General features: G+C 37.6%; 1 protein-coding gene across 4 annotated transcripts in view; it reads right to left on the reverse strand.

Moving 5' to 3' along the window:
• Window positions 1–6,229: 6,229 nt before the first annotated feature.
• The window catches only part of LOC138736491 (protein eyes shut homolog), a 224,388-nt gene continuing 207,807 nt past the window's right edge, over window positions 6,230–22,810 (reverse strand). For all 4 annotated transcript variants that reach the window (XM_069886117.1, XM_069886120.1, XM_069886119.1 and 1 more), the window contains 2 exons: window positions 14,823–14,982; window positions 6,230–6,980 (listed from right to left, as the gene is read on the reverse strand). In XM_069886117.1, the coding sequence (XP_069742218.1) occupies window positions 6,964–6,980; window positions 14,823–14,982 (177 nt within the window). In that variant the 3' untranslated portion in view covers window positions 6,230–6,963. The remainder of the gene's footprint in view (window positions 6,981–14,822; window positions 14,983–22,810) is intronic.

Here is a 22,810-nt window from a genome sequence, read left to right on the forward strand (position 1 = left end):
TCACCTCCCTCCAGATAGAACAGGGTCACAGTTCCTTCAGTCCTCACTTTGCACCTTCACATCTACCACATTACAGACACTTCTGATAGTTTCAGCATGATCCTACCACCAGCCACATGTTCCCTTTTTAAAAATTCTGTTCTGCTTTCACAGGGATCAGTCTCTCTGAGATCCCTGGCCTGCTGTTCCATCTCTACCCATCCTTCCACTCCCTCAGGCACTTCCCACTGTACTTGCAGTACTTCTCCCTGACCTCTATCCAGGGCCACAAACAAAATTTCCATATCAGGCAAACCTTTACATGCACATTGTACTCAGTGTGGCTTTCTCTATATCAGTGAGACCAAACGTAGATTGGGAGACCGCTTCACCCAACACATGCAATCTGTCTTAGGTCAAAACTTAAACATCCTACAGCCAACCATTTCAATTCCTTTCACCATCCCCACAAATATATCACATCATATTCCACCAGAATATCCTCAAACTCAACGGCATGAACATTGATTTTTATAGCTTTCGGTTAATCCCCAACTATATTTCATTCCACTGTATCTTTTTCACTTCTCTCCTCTGTTTATTTTTCTCTCCAGCCTCCCCCCAACTAGCAGTTCCTGGCTCAACTTGCCACTCCACCCTCTCACCTGTCCAACAACTGATCACTAAGCCACTCCCCTCTTTTAAAAAAAAAATTAAAAAAAAGCATAACATACAATCCAATAATCAAAAATTGATTTTACAAAATAAATCCCAAACCCACCCCCTTCAGCCAACTCCCTTAAGGGGAGCCAAAAATATAAATGATATATATAATTAAAACAAATTATAAATGTTGAAAACAATTCAAAGTATATCTAAATGCATATATTTCAAATACGGAGACCATTTACTCACAAAAATGGAATAATTATCATGTAAATTATAAGTGATTTTTTCTCCATAACAATACAAGCTTTCAATTCATTATGCTAACATAGTATATTAATCTCTGTATTATCTTTCCAAGTTCTCGCAACACATTTACGCACGACTGATAACACCAAACATATAAAAGCAATTTGAATTTTATCCAAACCTAATTCCCTCAACAAAATCAAATTACCCAACAAAAAATAATTGGATCTAATGGTAATGTAAAGTTATACAATTTTTCCAAAACTACTTTAATTCCTTGCCAAAATGGTTGAACTTTAACACAAATCCAAACAGCATGTAGATAAGTTCTAATACATGAATCAAATCTAAAACATAAATCTGAATTACTAGACCAATTTTTTTTCAATTTCTCCGGAGTCAAATATAATTGATGTAAAAAATGATAATTAACCATTCCATATCTTACATTTGTCAATTTGATTACATTGTCCTGACACATATCCGCCCAATCATCTTCAGGAAAAATAAACACTAATTCACTCTCCCATTTAAGTTTAGATTTTCCCCAGTCCAGTTTATCCATATTATCTTGTAACAAATTATACATAAGTGAAATATAACCCTTCTTTGGTACAGAGGAAATCAAAGACTCAAATCTCGACAAAGTGGGTAAATTCATCTCGCTACCATAATTATCCTTTACCAAAACTTTAAGTTGGTAATACACAAACAAAGAATTTACAGATATATCAAATTTTTCTCTCAATTGATTAAAAGAAAGTTGTCCCTCTTCAAAACAATCCTGTATTATCTTTATACCCTTAAAATCCCAACTCTTTAAATAATTATTAAACATTGAAAAAGGAATAAGTTGGGGGGGCGTGGCAAGATGGCGTAAGGATCAGATGTGCCTTCCAGTCCTCTCCTGACTCTATCTTATTATTTTGTCTAGAAATGCCCGTTAAAATTCTTTAAAAGTTTAGATAATTTCAGTGCTGTTAATTTAACTTATGATGGTACAATTGGTGGAAAAGAGCAAAAAAAAAAGACAACAAATCATCAAAAAACTACATTTTCCAAAAGTTCAAGTTTTGGAGCCTACCTACAGGAAAGACACCGGGCCTCAGCATGAAATGGATCCCAGGAGAGAGGTACAGTGTTCGGATGTAGAGCTCTATGTTACATCGGTAGAGCCCCCTAAAGAGGGCGCCAAACAGCCTTTAGAACAAAGAGTTACTCAAAGGCATTTGTCAACTGGAGAGGTGGTGCTGCAAACTGCATCTTTTGAGATACAAGAACCTATACAACTTGATGTACTGGGAGAACTTAATACATTATGGACTGGGAAAAACCCTGGCCAGCGTCATTGCTGGAGAGGCTGTGGCTGGGGTTTCCACATGTAGTCATACTATAAGGAAGGCAACCAGAATGAAGGAAGGAACAGAAGATCCTTTGGTTATGCAGAAGAAGCAGGAATCTTTTGAGCCAAAATCTCTTCCAATTGAAAAGATTTTTGTGAATCTTGAATCTAAATTATCTTATACAATGCAGGGATTATCCAAGATTATGACTGAACTTGGTACTAGGTTTAATACTCTGGTGAAAATACATTCTCAACAGATGGCTGAGTTTGGAGCTTTTAAGCTTGAAGTGAGAGATAAATTTAATTTGTGTGAAGAAGATATAGACGAAATACGGGATCAAGTTTTTGACGTGACCAAAATGGTCGAAGACTTACAAACTCAAAATAAAAATTTGGTGAAAAAGATTGATTATTTGGAAAACCAATCCAGACGGAACAATATAAAGATTATTGGTTTGCCGGAAGGTATGGAGGGACCAGACCCAAGAAAATGTTTTACTGAATGGATTCTGCAGGTGCTGGGTCAAGAACATTTTCCGGAAGGTATAATACTGGAACGTGGTCACAGAGCCTTGCGTAGAAGACCTATTTCAGGTCAAAGTCCAAGACCTGTTTTGGTTCGTTGCTTGAATTATTACGACAGAGAAATAATTTTACGAGTGGCTATGAGAAATGCACAACAGAGAAAATCACCCTTGATGATTCAAAATAATTGAGTTTTCTTCTATGCGGATTTGAGTCAAGAAGTTATGTTCCAACGACGGGAATTCAATCCTGCTAAAGAGTTGTTGTGGAAGAAAGATTACAAGGCAACCTTTAGATATCCAGCTGTTTTGAAGGTTTTCCAAGATGGTTGCCAACCAAAGTTCTTTGATTCTCCAAAGGAAGCTATAGCATTTGCTCAAGAGCTGCCAATTACTCAGTTTCAACAGAGATATAGTCCACTGCGATCTCTAAGGAGACAAGAGATGGAAGAAAAGAGCCGTGCTCCAAGAAGGAATGGTTGTAATGGTGACTCGGCAGTTGGAGCTGATTAAAAGAAGAGTTGTCATTTTTTTTTCTAATTTTTTTTTAAAAAAAAGGGATATTAAATAATGATGATGTTAGTTTAAGAAGAAGTGAGAGTTGGGGGAGAGAACTGGATAGGCACTATTTCCTGAAAGTCATCTGCTACGTGGGAGTTATCTCACACCCATTTTTGTTTGGGAGTTACCGCATTGCGTGGTTTAGATGGGAGGGGGTATTTTTAACCTCCTACCTGTTTTTTTTTTCCTTTTTTTTTGTATTATTAGATTAAAGAGTGAAGGGGGTTTTCTTTGTTTAAATATTAAAAAAAGCATAAGAAAGTATTTGATTGTTTAAAAAAATAAAAATTGATGTGGTTTTATTTTTGTAAAGTTTATTCAGTAGATAAGGAATATCTGAAATTTAAATGTGAATGGGATGGATAAGTTTTTTTAATATTTTTTCTTTAACTTTAAGGTTAAAGGAGTGGTAATTCTGGTGTATATTATTTTGCTATTTTAGTTATAGAACGAAGGGAATAATGGTGAAAGTTATAAATTGAATTGTACAATTCTTAATGAGGCTTGAATTTTGTTTGTGGTTTATGCTCCACTTGTTGAAGATATAGATTTCGTTGTAAATGTGCTTTTATTATTTGGATATCTGAATTTTAATGTAATGATTGGGGATATTTAAATGTGGTATTGGAGCTTTTATTGGATAACTATTCAAGAGTAAAAGGGAAACATGGTGGAAGAGTACAAAAATTGAATTGTACAATGCTTAATGAGGTTTGAATTTTGTTTTAAGATGGTGGTTTATGTGACTTTTTTTCATGCTACAATTTTTTTTTTGAGAATTGATTATTGTTTAAGAATTTTTGATAGATAATGTTACTAACTTTACTAATTTTTTATATTAAGTTTGAGTTAAATATATGTTTCATCTTAACTCCCTTTGTTAAATATATGCATTTAAGTTTGATTTAAATGTTTTTTAAGTCTGATATCTTAGTATTAATTACTTTTCTTTTTCTTAGTATTTTAATCGGTTATGTTTTTGTTTTTTTTTTAAGTGGGTTTTTTTCTCACATATATTATTAACTTTATTAATTCTTCACTCTTTATTTTTGGGGGGAAAGGGGGGGTTGGATTAATTTGAGTTGGGTTATTAATGTGTAATAATTATTGGGGAGGGTATAGTTTATTTAGATTACTGATACTGTATTGTAATTTTATTATTTTATTCTTAATTTTTTTAATGCAATCTTATATGTTATTCATGTTATAAAATCTTAAATAAAGTTTAAAAAAAAGAAAAAGGAATAAGTTGATTATTATACAATGGAGTTAAAATTGATAATTTATCTTTTGATCCCAAAACCCTATTTTTTTCAAAATCCAGATCTTTAACAAATGTTTCAATACCGACATATTATATTCCTGTAACAAATTCAAATTCCAACGAAATATAAATTAATTTACCTTAACCTCAGAAATACACACCATTTCCACCTTAGCACAGCAAGGAGGATAATCTAAATGCATCAACCTGCTAATAAACTTCAACTGGGCCACTGATAATAATTTTGAAAATGTGGTAACTGAAGACCACCTAACACATATTTCCATGTAAATTTATACAATGCCCCTCGAGCTAATTTACCTTTCCATATAAACTCCCATACGACCTTACTGAAATCCTATAAAAAAAACCTTTTGAAAGTAAACAAGGTATGGACTGAAATAAATATTGAATTCGAGGAAAAATATTCATTTTAATACAATTGACCCTTCCAATCAAAGTTAATGGAAGATCTTTCAACTTAATCAAATCTGCTTTAATCCATTTTAATGCAGGCACATAATTTAACTGATATAATGACTGATAATTAAAATCTACAAACACACCTAAATATTTAATTTTATTTGTCCACTTTAATTTTTTAATAATTTTAAATTCTGAATAATTTCCTATCCCAACTGATAAAATTTCACTTCTATCCCAATTAACTTTATATCCTGACAATTCTCCAAATTTTCACAAACACTCTTGTAACTGCTTCAACAAGCATTCCGGTTCCATCAAATATATCATCTGCAAATATATTAATCTTATATTCTTTATTCATTGCCTTCATCCCTCTAATTTCATAATTTTGCCTAATAGTCTGCTAATGGTTCAATAGCCAATGCAAATAAGAAAATAAGGCAGGTGACAATGGACAGCCCTGCTGAGTTGAATGAGTCAACTTATATGGTAAAGAAATCTGAACATTTGTCACCACCCTAGGAATCGGGTTCGTATATAAAGCTTTAACTCAACTAAGAAAAAAGGGCTGAATTTAAACTTTTCTAACACCTTAAATAAAAAATCCCATTCAACCCTATCAAAAGCCTTTTCTGCATCTAGTTCAACCACCATAGGATGGTTCGGCTGCTTTCGGTATGCATTGACCAAAGTAATTAATCGAAGAATATTATCAGATGCATTTCTATTCTTAATAAAACCTGTTTGATCAGTATGTATCAACTTAGGTAAGTACATAGCAAGTCTATTAGCTAGTACCTTGGATATAATTTTATAATCTACATTTAATGAAGAAATAGGTCTATATGAAGACACTTTTAATGGATCTCTATCTTTTTTTGGAATGACAGTTATTAAAGCACTTGAACAAGATTTTGGGAACTTCTGTTCTTCAGTAACTTGTTTTAACACATCACCAAATACTCTAGATAAATCATCATTTAAAAATTTATAAAATTCCACAGGAAATCCATCGTCCCCTGGGGACTTTCCATTTGGCATTTCCTGTATAGCTCCCGCAATTTCAAAATATGTAAATGAAGATTCAAATTCCTGGATATCTTTCTCATCTAATACCAGAAACCTTAATTTAGATAAATAAGATGCAATAGAACCAGTATCCCACTTCCCCTCAAAAGTATATAATTTTTGATAAAATGAATAAAACTGGTCATTAATTTCCTGAGGCTTATAGGTAATTATTGAATTCTTTTTAATGGCGTTAATAGTCCAAGATGCCTGTTCACCTTTCAATTGCCAAGCAAATATCTTATGAGCTCTTTCTCCCAACTCATAATAACGTTGTTTAGTTCAATTAATTAAACACTCAAACTGATAAGTTTGTAAAGTATTATATGGTAATTTCAATTTTGCTAATGCAGCTTTTTAAAAAATCTTCAATCACATCCTTCTGGAAAGTCTTTCTCCAACTCAGCAATCTGATTTTCCAACATTAAACTTTCTGCCATAAATTGTTTCTTGTTTTGTCGAATAACTAATAATCTATCCCTTCAAATAAGCTTTTAACACATTCCATACTACAAAATGACTATCCACAGAATTAATATTCTCAGTCAAAAATAAAGAGATATGCTCTTTAACAAAAGTAACAAACTGGTTTTTTCAATAACATTGCATTAAACCTCCATCTATACGACGAACGTACCACTTCTGAACTTTCACAAGAAAAAAATAATGAATGGTCAGATAGAACTCTACCTTTATATTCAGATTGCAATACTCTACCCTGTAGATGTGTTGATACCAAAAAAAAATCAATCCTAGAAAACGTATCATGTTGTGATGAATAAAAAGAAAAATCTTTCTCTGACGATTAACCATTCTCCAAATATCTACCAGATTTAAATCCTTCATCGACACTTTAATCTGTATTGCTGTCTTTGATTTCTTTATCCTCTTCGGGTTTCTATCCAATAAAAGTACCAAAACACAATTAAAATTTCCCCCAACTAAAATATTTTCATTAGCTTGAGTTAACAATAAAAAAGCTTCTGAAATAAACCGCTCATCATCTACATTAGGTGCATAAAGATTAAGCAAAGTCCAAGATTCAGCAAAGATTTTACAATTCACCCGTAAAACTCTACTTACATTTCCCTCTGAAGATTCCAAATCAAATGATAAATTTTTATGAATCAAAATCTCCACCCCTCTTGCCTGAGAATTAAAAGAAGAAAAAAAACACATATCCAACCCAATCTCTTTTCAATTTCAAATATGTTCCTTTTCAGTCAAATGTGCTTCTTGTAAAAAAGCAATATCAATTTTCATTTTTTATAAGTCAATACCCCCTTTTGCTTAATTGAATTATTTAATTCCTGAACATTAAAAGTAGCAAAATTCAAAGTAGACATTTTTACTAACTACTAATATATTTACACTTTATAAAATAACGCTCCCCTTTATAATTCTTCAAAAACACCAAAAAAAGAAAACACAAAACCCACCCCTCAATAAACAAAAAATTTAAAAAAATTTAAAAAAACTCCAAAAAATAAAAAACACCTAAAAGGTAGTAACATCCTAAAAAACTTGGTGTGGAAAACCCACTAGTGGTAGATGACAGTCAAAGCTTTCAGTGTCATCCATCCCTCCCAGCCAGATACATATTTGTTATATAATTCTTCTTCTTCTTTTCTTTGGCTTGGCTTCGCAGACGAAGATTTATGGAGGGGTAAATGTCCATGTCAGCTGCAGGCTCGTTTGTGGCTGACAAGTCTGATGCGGGGCAGGCAGACACGGTTGCAGCGGTTGCAGGGGAAAATTGGTTGGTTGGGGTTGGGTGTTGGGTTTTTCCTCTTTTGTCTTTTGTCAGTGAGGTGGTCTCTGCGGTCTTCTTCAAAGGAGGTTGCTGCCCGCCGAACTGTGAGGCGCCAAGATGCACGGTTTGAGGTGATACCAGCCCACTGGTGGTGGTCAATGTGGCAGGCAGCAAGAGATTTCTTTAGGCAGTCCTTGTACCTCTTCTTTGGTGCACCTCTGTCACAGTGGCCAGTGGTGAGATCGCCATAAAACACGATCTTGGGAAGGCGATGGTCCTCCATTCTGGAGACGTGACCTACCCAGCGCAGTTGGATCTTCAGCAGCATGGATTCGATGCTGTCAGCCTCTGCCATCTCGAGTACTTCGATGTTGGAGATGAAGTCGCTCCATTGAATATTGAGGATGGAGCGGAGACAACGCTGGTGGAAGCGTTCTAGGAGCTAAAAACAATCAAATATAGTAAATATATTCAACCCAATGATTCCAAGCCCAATGATTATTCTGGATCTTTAATGTCAAGACGACTTCGTGTCAGCTCTTCTTTCTTTCCATTCTTTCCAAACCCATTCCCATTTTTATTTCCATTTACTCTCTTCTTAGGAGACAATGGTGAAGACCGCCCATTTCTTCACAATTCTGGCAATGAATTAACAAAAACCAAGGCATCGTGATCATTCTCAGAAGATTGAGATTGAAAGTTTCCATAAAAAACCTTAAAAATTTCAAGATAACCAAAAGCAAACTTATAGCCTTTTCGCTATAAGACATCTTTAGCCGAATTAAATTCCCATCGTCTTCTAATAACCTCTTGTCTCAAATCGGCATAAATAACACTCTATTGTTTTGAATCATCAGCGGGGATCGACTCTGCCTCCATTTTTGTGCCTCCATTCGTAAAATCATTTCTCTATCTTGATACTTCAAACAACGAATCAAGACCGCCCTTGGAGTTTGTCCAGGAAGTGTTTGTTTTCCTCCACGCTCTATGGGCCTGATCCAGTTCCAAACCTTCAGGAAAAAAACTCTTTACCCAATACCTCTGGGATCCAATGTTTAAAAAATTTTATTTGGTTCAGAACCTTCAAATTCCTCTGGAAGACCAACTATTTTCACATTATTTCTCCAGCTTTGATTTTCCAAAGAATCAATCTTCTTCAATAAATCCCTTCTTTGAATCCCCCAATCCCTATTTTTTTCTTTATTGCGCTCCACTTGATTTTGACATTCAGAAAAAGCTGTTTTAATTTTTTAAAAATTATTTTGTACAATATCAACAGATATCACTCTTAACTACAATCATTTCTTGTTTCATAATTGACATTTCTTCACATAAAGTATTCATTTTTATTTTCATATCCATAAATCCTTGGGTTATTGGAGTTGACATTTGTTTTGAAATAAAATCCATTCGAAAAGCAATCCCTTCCAAAACAGTGAACACTGAGTCCAATCCAGATTCCATAACCACTTTTTGAGGTCTACTTTCTATAAGTACAGGCTCCTCCTCCAGAGCACCTTCAGTCACCATAGGTCCTCTAACTGTGCGGCTGCAGGTCTGGACACCCGACGCCAGCACCCTGGCCTTGTCGAGGCACCAGCACTCGGGCTCCCTCACAGCCCACACTTTTTCCAAAAGGTCCCAGACCCAGGATGCTTCGTGCATGCCCGGCAGAACCGGGCTACGCGGGTCGGCTTTGGCTGAACTCACCGAAGTGCCAGCACCATCTTGCAACTGCAGGATCGGCACCGAAGTCAAACTTGAACGAGCAGGAATCCTCTGGGGTTTGGAGACTCCCAACAACGACTTCGTGGATTCAGCTGTGCAGGTAGGCCTCAGATCATCTATACTTTTATATGATAATTTCTTCTGAAGTTGAGTTTTAGATTTCTTCACATTACTAGCCATGATGAATCACTGTTATTCAAAGAACTGTAAATACAATTTTTAACCACTTTTATTCTTTTTAAAGTCGGATATTTAATAATCCAGCTGGGGAAAGGTGGAACACACGTCTTTCTTCTATGCCATCTTGCCATGCCCCCCCACCCTTGATAAAGGATCCTGATGCAAAATGCTGACTGGCCATTGGAACCCATGGAAGCGGCAAGACCAACTGAGTTCCTCCAGCATCTCAATGTTTTGGGTATATTGTGCGTGTGTGTGTATGTGTGTGTGTGTGTGTGTGTGTTGTGCAGAAACCTCCCTCTTCACATGAATGAAAGTACTGGAGAATGGATTTTATAGACTGCACTCACAAATTGCTTGCTGTGATTTATCACCAATAGGTTATTTTGTACAACAGTGTCAAATACAGCAGCAGTGTGTTTTATTAATGATGTTTGTAAGGAGGAAAATAAATGATTGGAAATACCAGAATGGATGTGATGTGGGGTGGTGTGTGTGGACCAGGATTTGGGGCTGAAAACTGTGGATGATTGAGATCTTGCAAAATAAAAGAAGAAATAACTTGTCCCAAAATTAAAAAGGAACTATTGCTGTTAATTAAAAACACAATGCTGGAGAAACTCAGCTGGTCGACTTTATGTAACAAAGATACAACCAACTTTTCAGGCGTGAGCCACTCATCAAGGTAATTTTATCCTTGCTACATAAAGGACATTGTTTGACCACCTGAGTTTCTCCAGCATTCTGTGTTTTTACTTCAACCACAGTGTCTGTAGGCTTTTATGTTTTTACTACTGTTGCTGTTAAGTTCTCTGAGAATAGTTTCCTAAAGTAAAACTATAAATATAGGAAGATGAAAAAGCCCATGGTCCTCAATGGCTTTGTTATTTCTGAGTTCCTGCTTAACATTAGAAGTTTTATTAAAATATGACTGAAGCCACAGAAATTGCTTAGGAAAACCCTTTCCCTGATTGCTTATTAATTTTCTTGTGAAGTTTGGAATGTTATATTTCCCTTATGCCATAAATACAAAACAAAATATTTAATAAATTCACAATTTATTGTTTTTTTAATTAAATCCTTGTTAAGGTATTTACATGGCACCTTCATCCAACATTGTAAATTACTGCGGTTACTAATGGTGGAGGACACAAGTTTAGGATGAGGGCATGGAAGGTTGCAGGCCAAGTGCTCGTAAATGGTATCAATATCAATTGGTAATTGATGGCCAGCATGGACAGGAATGGTTGAAAGGCCTGCTCCTGTGTTAAATTTTCAATGGCTGTGAGGAATAAGCAGAATTCTTCTCACCAATTTTCATTCCCTGATCTACTGATGCCTCCATGATATTTGGACGTCTCAGACCAAATGTGTGGTGAAGCATTGATGACAGGGTAGCCATTTTAATGTTGATTGGCAGTAATGTTGAAAGATTCAATGCTCCTTTCTCCCCTCCACCACTAGTACATGATGATTGAATTATGAAGTAGCTCCAGAGAAAACAAAAGACATAAAAGCACAAAGAGAAATGGTTGTACTTGTCAAAGGTCAATCACCTTTATTATGGGCTGATCAGCGGTCATCAATGGTAATACCATCGTCAACTCTTCCATCATCAATATTCTGGCAGTCATTATTCACCAGAAACTGCACTGCACCAGCCACACTAATATCATGCATACATGAATAGATCTGAGGCTTATATCCCATTGTGATTGAGTCATCTCCTAACATCCCATGTCATCTCCTGACAGCTCATGACACTTTCTACTATCTGCACAGTATGTCATGAATTGATGGAAGAACTTCCAATGTACCTGGATGAGTGTACTGCCAACATTCCTGAAGGAGTTCAAAAGCATCCAGGAAAAATTTTGATTTGTACCCCTCAGTCATGCTGACCTTGACCCCCTTCCCACCGTGTCCATTTTCAAAATGCACTCTGGTTATTTGGCAAGACTGACACCACTTCCCAAACCCAAAACTAGAAAAGATGCTTCTACTTGTGGAGGAATCTGAAACTAGGGGCCAATTCCATGGCAGAGCCTAATAAATCCAAACAGGAATTCAATAGTAAGGTTTCATCCAAATAGTAGTTGGAATATGGAAATAGCTTTTAAGGCAAATCATATAATAGAAATCTGTCAAGTGCACAAAGGAGAAAGAAGACTTGTGAAAACTATTATCACTGTTATGTTCTATTTGGGTTGATTTTGAAGCAGTGAATTTTAACTTAAACTTATACATTACGCTTCCGATTATCCAAAAATTATTTAACCGAAAATCTCAGTTATCTTATATTTTGAAAGTCGAAAAAAAAAGATCTTTTCTTAAATTTATGCATTTATCTTATTTTGTCAGCAGACATCACTTTGTTATTTGGTAAGAATTAAACATGATTTCATGCTTGAAAAACCTTGTTTTTTTTATTGTTGTTTAACCACTGATACAAGTATTCTGCTGATGCCACTGGGCAGCTTAAAGCAATTTCCTAGTTATCCGAAAAATCCGGTTAACCGAAAAACGTCTGGTCCCAAGCATTTTGGATAATCAGAAACGAACTGTAGCCCCATAGGAGGAGCCCATCAAGTCGATCAAGATCATTCTAGCTCCCATTTCTCCTCCTTATTTCCCTGCAACTTATTCTTTCTCTCACATGCCCATCAATTCCCTTCAAGTTCTTCATGTCTTTGACGCCAATGAACCTATTAGCATTTTTGTGAGAGGATATCAATTAAGCCTGAAGACATCCAAACAGATACGGATCAATGCCCAAATTTCACACCAGAGGTCAGGCTTAAAGCTGGGTTCCTTGAACTGTGAGACAACAGAACAAAGCTCCAAACCACCTTTGGGACAGGCAGGATGAAAATCGACTTTGGCAAGTGGAGATGATCAATACATATGGTCTCGTCAGTTTCACCTAATGGCCCAAGAGAGGAAGTTTTTAAAGTCTAAGGAATAATACTCAACTTTTCACAAGACATTTAATGTTCAAGTTGTCTGAACAATTACTCATTCACAATGTTACATTGCTATGAGGGATAATTAGCCTCTGACAACCTGTAGAATATATTCTGGTAGCTTAGATATACTAACATTCTTAACCCATTTCATGACCATTAAATTGTATTTATTTTGCTTTTGTCTTCTTGCCTTCTAACAACTTGAAGCATTTTCCCACATTTCCTTATTACATTTTCCTCTCAGTGGTAGGTCTTAATCCATTCAGTTTCTCCACCCTCACATTTTACCCTCTAATAATGGCTGCATTCTGAAGTCCTTATAGGAACATAGGAACATAAGAAGTAGGAACAGGAGTAGGCCAAAAATGGCCCATCGAGCCTGCTCCCCCATTCAATATGATCATGGCTGATCTAATTGATGACCTAACTCCACCTACCTGCCTTCTCCCCATATCCCCTAATTCCTCTATCATGTAAAAATTCATCTAACCAAATTTTAAATATGTTTCATGAGGCAGCCTCAACCACTTCCATGGTTAGAGAATTCCAAACATTCACTACTCTCTGGAAAAAACTATTTATCCTCATCTCTGTCCTAAATCTGCTCCCCTGAATCTTGAGACTGTGTCTTCTCGTTTTAGTTTCCCCGGCCAGCTCAAAAAACCTTCCTACATCTATCCTATCCAAACCCTTCATAATCCTACATGTTTCTATAAGATCTCCTCTCATTCTTCTGAACTCAAGCAAATACAATCCTAGACGATTTAATCTTTCATCATAAGTCAACCCCTTCATCTCAGGGATAAACCTAGTAAACCTCCTCTGGACCATCTCCAAAGCCAATATATCCTTCCTCATTTGTTTGCTTGTATAACAAACGTTAACCCATTTGTTTGCTTGTATAACTTACACACCCAATATCTTTGCTTGAGGTAATCACCATCTTGCCCACTCATTCCATGGCAGCTTTCAGAGCCATCTCATCAGCACTCTTACTTAGCAGAAGTCCACTCTCTCAGACATAATCAAGAATAGTTGCCTGGCATAATACTCTTTTACATTAGGGGGCAATTTGCAGCAGCTCAAAAATCCAACAACTCGCATGCCTTTTGGATGTTGGAACAGGCTACATCGTCACAGGGAAAAGAAACAAGTTCCACATGGACAGTGCTGGAGGTCAAATTTGACCCCAGGCTGCTGGAGCTGTGAGACACAACACTTACCTGTAGCATCTTTGTAATGTTCTGGTGCAATGCACTACCATTATATACACAAACCCGACCACAACATCTATAATCTTTCCATCCTGCTCTGCTCACTGCTCCAGGATAAAGTGTTTCAAGCACTATTGTATGGCCAATGATGAATTGTGATTGCCACATGACGAGCAGAGAATGCAGTGCAGAAAAAGGACAACCATCCCCAAATGATTTGCAACGATTGTCAATATTTACATTCCAATTTATATTGATTAGATTTAAAACTTTTTTTTCATATTCTTTCCTTTTCCTTTTTTATGGCTCTCCTCAGGAAAGTTGGCTGAAGGAGGGTGGGGATCTTTTCTTTTTTTTTCTATATATATAAAAAAATATTCATGTTCATGTTTAATGGCTGTATATGTCATATATTATTTGATTTTTGAACGAATAAATAAAGTTTAAAAAAAAACATGCACATGAAATTCCATCCATCCTCCCTGATCTTACTCTGCAGGTATAATCTCTTCTTACTCTCTCATCTGTGTTTTTACCTTCCCTAAAATGCATTTATGCTGTTCAATTCAACCCATCACATGGAAGAGAGTTTCCTGTTCTTTATTCTTTCTGAATAAAGAAACCTTTAAACTGCTTGTTGTATTCATCTGAGGCCACTTTATGTTCTGGATAGTTCACATGAAAATATATTCTCCACGTTAAAGTGTATACACAGAAAATGTAATGTTATAAAAAAAAGATTCAAGTTTTCTGAAGACTATTGTTCTTTTTCCACCTGCTGTGAAATCTGAATAAATTAGTTCATTGAATGATATAAAAACAATGCTTTGGACGTCTAAAATTAATGTCAAGTGTCTCTTGCAATGACACCACATTTTTTCACGTTTATTTTAACTTACCTGAGTATCCGAGGGGGCACCGACACTTGTACTGTGGAGACTGACTGGATTCGCTGATGTCCACACATGTAGCGCCATTCTGGCAGCGACTGGGATAAATTAAGCAGGCATTTTCCACAAGCTGGCATAATCTCCCTGTCCATCCAGACTTGCAGAGGCACTACAGAAAGAGGGTATTTATATTACATACCAGGTTATGTGAAAGAAACATTCAATTCCATGCAAAAATGGTGTCCTCTTAAGTTCTATGCTGCAATAGCAATTATCAGTGCAGGTATAAACTTCAGTTCACTGTTCAAATATCTCTTGCACGATATATCAGAGACATGGGCGAATGGGGACTCTTTGATTAAGGAGGGCAGAGGGGCTGATTTACCCAAAGTTTTACGCAAATAAAAACACTACTACCAATTTCTAATAAAAAATCTTTTTATCAATCGATTAGACACAGTTAGGACAAACCACACAACATGCAACTGAAAAGAAATATTGTTTCTGCTTTTCTTGCAGCAAACATTGGTCAACATTTTTGCCAACAGTCATGTTGGTATACTTTTTGCTCAATATTTAGTACTGCCACACTGCTTAGTTGTGTTTGACCCATTATACTCCTCAGATATGTCTTCGTTTCTCTGAGGCCGCTGAAGGAGCGTGCTGCATAACACAATAGAGCAGGAATGGTTGCCAAGATACCAGCGATTTTGTTGAAGATTGCAGGACATCATGAAGATTGTTCTTGTAAACCATTTCAACAACACCAGTTGCAGTTGCCTGTGAACCTGATGGATGTGTCTAGTTCATGAGAAACTTTGTGTAGATTGCCTTTCCTGCCTTTAGGTCAACACCATGATGTGATGCAACAAGTTGACAGTGCTCATCTGACGAATCAGGATTGAGGATAATGTAGCCAAGTGCACAAATTCCACCCACCCTACCATTAAATTGTGATTCAATTTCCACAATAACCTGAAATAGCAGGTAGATATGAGATGACAGTCTTTGGCAGTTTGACTCACCAACAGGGTTCGCAATCAAAGGGTCACCTTTTTTGCTCTGTGAAACTCTTGCTTCCATGAATGAGAACCATGTTCCTTGCATGATTTCTTTGATAGTTTCACTTAACTTTTCAGTGCATTTCCAAATGCTTTCAAAGTTTTCTTCATTTCTGCAGTTCGAGCTTCCTTGGTCATTGTAGCTGCTATAACATCTATAGTCTTTCTCTGGAGGGATTTTCTGAGGCTGTTTGTGTTTGACAGTATTATTTTCAACACAAGGCTGCCTATGTACAGTATTTACTTGATATAACAGCGATGTTTTGTGCAATGCGTTTGCTTGATAGTCTATCCACTTCATTGTGTGAATGCTTTGTGAACTGGTTTGTCATTTTCCAGTTTTCAAAAGTAAAACTGTTACGCTGCATGGACACTTTACAAGGGTAACACAAAGCTTGACATTTATCAACGTCATAGGCAAGTCAAGGATAAAGTTTAAACTATTCTCTCTTCAAATCTCTCAAACTAGACTCCTGACCAAATTTCGCTCAATATTGTGTCAAAATTGGCTGATTTGGTCCAGTTTCAGTGATACTGGTCCTGCGGAGCCAATGGAGATTCATGGGTCACGTTCACTTCATTGCCATTTTCATCACTTGAAATATTTTCAGATTCAGAAAAGCCAGGCTCTGTAGAGACTTAAGTTTTTTTTGTAATGTTCTGATAGTCACTGTCAACAAAGAAGGTTTTGGCGATAGTTTGGGTGGTTATAGATAAATCATCTTTATTATTATCACCCCTCTGAAAGATTTGGCAAAGTATGTTTTTAAAAATAGCCACTCAATGTCTGTTGTGATTTTTTTTGGACACTGGTGTAAAAGTCACAGTCTGACCAGCATGAACAGTCATAATGAATTTATTTGCTTGCCGATAAAACCATTTGTGTACTCATTCCATGATGAGATTTGGTGGAAACAATTTGGATTTGGTGTCTCACAAGAACAGAACATGCACTGGGGAGAGCGACTCGTATAGAGCTGGTCGACATTACTATAAATAGATTTCAGAGTGAGCGTGTTTGGCTTTCCATCCCCGTGTAAACAGCTGGCTACATGTGACCGATCCACAATCTCCAAGCCAGAACAAATTTGACTATTAAGTCGTAGAATTAAGAGTGTTGGGTTAATTCCTGTACTGAAAAAATGTAACGAGGACAAATTTAAGAAGGTTGTTTATCAAGAATTTTGGTTGACTATTGGCCAGCAATTAATTTCCCATCATTGTTAATTTGTTTATCTTTTTGCTTTTTTTTTTCTTCTTGCTTTGCCCGAATTTTCCCCACTTTTGTCCAAATTTGGGAGGCAGTTTCCCCTCCCTGCCCCCCCCCCCACCCACCCCAATCAGAGAACTAACATAGGAACTGATAGGCATGCAAGTCCCACAAACCAGATGATGATAATACAAAGACTTAAGAGATTGCAGATGTTGTAATCCAGAATGAAAATCATTCAGCTGGAGGAGTTCAATGCTTCTGGTGGAAACGTTTCAGGTTGTGACCCTGCTTTAGAATTGAGAGGTAAGAGGGAGGGTTGAGACAGGGGCTGACAGGCAATAGGTGGAACTGTTTAAAGCCAGGGGACGACGGAGGTGATGAGTAAATGGAGACAGGTGGGGGAGGAGAAGATGGAGGTGCCAAGTTGGAAAGAAAGAGGGTGGTCAGTGATAGGTGAAGAGAGCTAAGTAGAGAGAAGAAGCAGCAAATGAAGCAAGTCAGAAGGAGGGAAGGGTGGAGGCAGAGACAGGAAGGTAATGTCAAGACACAAAATGCTGTAGATATTAGAATATTGAGCAAAAGTAATGATGGGTTCTGATGCAAGGCCTTGAACCAAAACATCAATAATGCCTTCATCCCACCAACACCTCCCAACTTCATCCCCCCAGGTATTGTGCAACACACCAAGTTTATTGTTTGCTGAAGGAAGATGGGAAGCTGGTTGCACATTGGTGACGTGACTTGAGGGATAAATGCTGACTAACCAGGGTACTGTCGATAAGCTTTCAGAGAATCTTTTATTTCCCTTTGTGAAGGAAGATTGGATATTGGCATAACCTTTCCTCTGAAATAAGGGACATGACCATCTGTATCTCTCGACATATTTAGCTTTCCAGAATTTTGTGTTCAAATGTAACTCGACGAAGCTCAATCATTAGATTCTCAGTTGAGCGGTTACATTTGGTTGCGAGAAATAGAAATGTGCCTTATTGTAGCAACTAAAAACTTGTAGTTCCTGCAAATGTAAATAAATATGCTTCTCCTGGGTGGTAATCACAATGATCATATATGTTGCTAGTGCAAGGGAGTTCATCAAAAATTGAGAGTCTCATTATTGGCTCTCAACTCCTCTCATTCTGCACCTTGTGCTCCACCTCATTCTTATTGGTTCAAATTTTACATGTCACATTCAAATCAAAACAGGAAGAAAAATGACCCGTGATATGAAGAGCATTTAGCAATACAAAAAAATAGCTGAGTTAAATTCAACTTTTTCTCTGTTTGCATTCAAGATGTGAAATAAAGTTACTCCCTGATAAAATAAGATGATTTGAAAAATGAAATAGATTTTGAGATCAAGTGTCAAAATAAATAAATAAATAAATCAGTAGCGATTTTCATTGTTCACAGGACCTTACCAAGAGCGTTTTTTTTTTCTCTACTGAGATTCTCTTCTGAATATTTCTGACTTCTTCCTCAGGTGTGTTTGCTCAATTTTATATTGGTAGTCTGATGCATAGGGTCAAGCTATTATTTCCGATTACCCTTCTACTAGATCACACTCTATGCCTTGGACTTAGAAATTATGTCACGTAGAGACTGGAAACAGAGGGGAAAAGAATGTCTGACCTTTCAGAAACAGAGTGCTCAGATTTCTGCTGTAATTGACAGTCTCTTGAGACAGGCAGAAGGGATAAATTGTGTCTGAGATGAAACATGTCCAGTTGGTGAAATGTGTTGGTGTAGAGTATGGGTGAAGTCATTTGGTTCCACATTACTAAAACTGCATCTAGCGTAGAAATAGTTTATTCTGAATTCAAGAGGAGAAGGTCCACTTTCCAGCTTACCCTCTTCACGGAAAACAGATTGACTCATCAGATGTTATTTTACTTATTAAGCTAAACAGCCAACCCATCTAATGAGGTCAGGATTTGGCAAAAACTACCCAGTGATGTAAAAGAAAACAATAGTTATTCATCACACTCACTCTCGGAACATTAAAATGTTACAAATACCTTTTAAACCTTTCCCTTCCACTTTGCAATTTGAAAGTCCAATTCTAGTATGCCACTTCATGCCATTTTAATGTTTGGCAGCATAACAGAAAGAATGCATTTAGACCAGGCAATCTTGAAATAAATTCTGATGCTGAGATATCTCAATGGCAGATTTCAAGGCTTTTAATGTTCAAAGAGAACTCCCCCCCTTTCTCAATCTCTCTGTTTCAGGAGGAAAAACAATCCACTGGTATCTTCTATAAACCCTTTGACTCCCACAAATTTTTTGACGACAACTCTTCCCACCCTTTCTCTTATAAAGATTCTATTACTTTCTCTCAATTCCGCCGTCTCTACCCCCAGGATGCAGCTTTCCAATTCAGACATCTGAGATGTCCTCCTCCTTCCGAAAATGTGGCTTCCCCATCACTGTCATTAAGTCAGACCTCACCTGCATCTCCTCTATTTCCTGTGAACCTGCACTGGCCCTTCCCCCACAGTTGCAATAAAGACAAGGTTCCCTTCATTCACCTCTCTCAGTCTTGATCCAACAACTTAATCTCAGCAATTTGTGCTACCAACGTAATCCCACCTCCTGCCCCTGCCCTTGCACTTACACCTCCTGCCTTACCATCATCCTTCTATGTGGAGCCACACTTCACCTGTGATTTTGTAAAGGTTGCTTACTGCATCCAGTGATACTGTTGTGGCCTCTTCTGCATCGGGGAGACCAGACCCAGACTGGAAGGTTGTTTCATTGGCCATCTTTGCTCTGAATGCTGCAATAGCAAGGACCTCCCAGGAGCCAACCACTTCAATCCAGCACTGACATGTCTGTCCATGCCCTAATGCACTTCCATGGCCTAGGCAGTCTCCAACCAGATGGCATCGACATTGACTTCTCCAACCTTAACTCAATTCCACGGTATCTTGCATTCCCTCTTTACTCTGCCTGCATTCCTCCAGCTTGAAATGTCCTTCCTTCTCCTCTCAGGAAGCTATCTTTCTTAGCCCCTTGCCCTCTACCTACATCACTTCCTAGCTCCTTTCTCTTCTTCCCCACCCAGCTGTATTCACTGATCTCTTTTTCTCTTGAGACAGCAGATGTTGGAATCTGGAGCAACACACAATCTGCTGGAAGAAATCAATGGATCGAGCAGCATCAGTGGGAGAAAAAAAGAAATTGTCCACATTTTGGGCTGGAGCCCTTCGTCGTCTTTTCTTGTGTATAAAGGAGAGGTTCACCACGAGACCATTTGCCACTTGGAGCATGTGCCATTCATTGAATGTTTTCTATTAAAAAGAAATGAATGAGGAGTAAACTGATGACGATCTTTAATACTGAGAAAGTTGAAAAAGGAGAAAGTAAAATCAAAGGACTGCATTTCTCTAGAAACTGAATGTGCAAGCGCAAAGTAGACTAACAGCGAGCTAGAATGGGAACAAAGAGAGAAATCTTTTAATTCATTTAATCCTTCAACTCTGATTGGTAAAAGATGATGCCTTTGCAGTGTTTTGACTATTTTGCTCTGTATCTTGAATATTGTCTTTGTGACACTACAACCTGCACTTTTTGACTTACATTGTACTCTTTTGTTCAATTATTGTGTCATCTGCTGTGTTTAAGTATGGGTTAACTGGCCTGGATAGCACACAAAGCAATGCTATTCCCTGTATATCAGGACACGTGACATGACAATACAAATGAGGATGTGGGGAAAAAGAATAAAATGAAAAGGCACATTTCAATTTTTAAACATTTCTACCAATTTACCATGTTTCGGAACAAAATGCCATAGTCCATATAATTCATTCCCTGACCAGAAAGTGAATGCTTTTGCAGAAGCATGCACCTCATTACTAAAAGATCCCAACCTTACTCAATTTGAGTCTGATTGTCACTCAGAATAGCTAGCTAAAACAGTGCAAATATCTCTGCAGCAATATGAAAAAAGGGAATGTGCCTGAACATAGACAAGCAATGGGAATCCTATTCAGAAAGCTTCGCCGGTTGCCAGTCTGTCGAATAGCTCTGTGATTGCTGAGTGATCCTCCCACTCATTGTTCTTGATCCTTTGACCTCAAGAACCTCCCAATCCTTCCCTTTAAAACAGCTCAGGAAAGAAAATAATAGCAAACAAATGTGTTAGAGGAAATTAGCAGCATTCATTGGAAGAAATCATAGTCAATGTCACTGGGCTGACCCCTTCCTCATGAATGCTGAAAATCAGGTGGGGGAAGGGGTGAAAAAGGGAAAGGGAAATGGAGAGGAACTGCAGGCTAATAGAAAAGAGGTAATACGTGGATGCAAGTGGGAGGAAAGAGAAGGAGAAGTTGAGCAGTGATGCAGGAGAGGCCAACATTAGCTCTGATAGGAGAAGGAAAGAAAGTAGTTGGGAAGCTGGAGGAAGGGAGGATGAGGGAAAGCACGAGAGGGAAATACAAATTGGATGTCAATATTGATGCTGACTGGTTGAAGAATGCCAAAACAGAATATATTTTTGGCCTGAACTTGGCAATACATCAAGCACCATCCATTTTAACCACTGGACCCAGGACCAAGGAAGTCATTGAATCATTGATGCACAGCAAAACATGGGTCAAGACATCCTTATGAAAAGTGTTCTCAGCTATTGGCGCTGTCTTTCTGTGGGCAAGTCATATACAAGTAAAGCAATTGCTATAAATCAATGACAGGCATGATACCAGGGAAGCTATTTATTAGTTCACTGCTCCCACTTCACACATTGCTGAGAATATTAGAACTTTGGTAATGGCAAGCACATTAAACTGGCCAATAATTCCTCACCAAATTCTCAGGCACATCCCCTTCTCACGCTCAGTGTCATATGGCATTGGCCTTCCAACAAAATCCTTCGCTAGATAGATACAGAAATAATATTTCACATTTCTTTACTGTTAAAAATTAGGGATCACAATCTCAAAATAGGGAGTGCGACATTGAGGAGAGATAAGGAGCAATTCCCTTGCCCAGAGAGTGGAGGATCTTCCAAAATTGCTCTCCTTGAGGGCTGTGGAGGATACGTTGCTGAATATATTCAGGAGAAACACTGATATTTTGCACTATCGGGGGAATCAATGGCTCAGGAATTGGTGCAGGAAGCTGGTGCTAAGGGACAATCTATTAGCCACAATAAATCTGCAGAGTGGAGCATGCATAAGGGGAAAATGTCCGGTACCTGCTCCATTCTTTTGTGAGTTTGTGCTATCAGGAGTCTTAAACAGACATTGACTGGGAAAATCAAGGAGATTGGAACATAAAAGTGAGAAAAGGAAGGACTGAACCTAAAGTGGAAGAAAGATTCACTGATCTGTTCAGAAATGGGGTGAACAGAACATTGAGCAGACAACCTAAAGGGAAAACAGGAACAATGGAAGAAGAGCTTGCTCATACGATTCTCCAAAGGTGCCCATCTTGTCCGACACAGTATATTCTCAGGTACTGTCTTGTCAATCAGATGACAAATGGCAGATGATTTTTCACACATCACATAACAGTCCTATACATGCGACAATGTTTTCGGAAAATTGGCTCTGCAATGGAAAGAGTGGATCTGGCTTCTGTTTCTTCAGTTTTATTGGGAGGTACAATTAGCATAGTCGTTAGTGCAACTCTGGTACAGTGCCTGCAACTGTCTGTAAGGAGTTTGCACGTTCTCCCCGTGTCTGCATGGGTTTCCTCCGGGAGCTCTGGTTTCCTCCCAC

Source organism: Narcine bancroftii, chromosome 6, assembly GCF_036971445.1.
Source record: "Narcine bancroftii isolate sNarBan1 chromosome 6, sNarBan1.hap1, whole genome shotgun sequence".
Taxonomy (NCBI): domain Eukaryota; kingdom Metazoa; phylum Chordata; class Chondrichthyes; order Torpediniformes; family Narcinidae; genus Narcine; species Narcine bancroftii.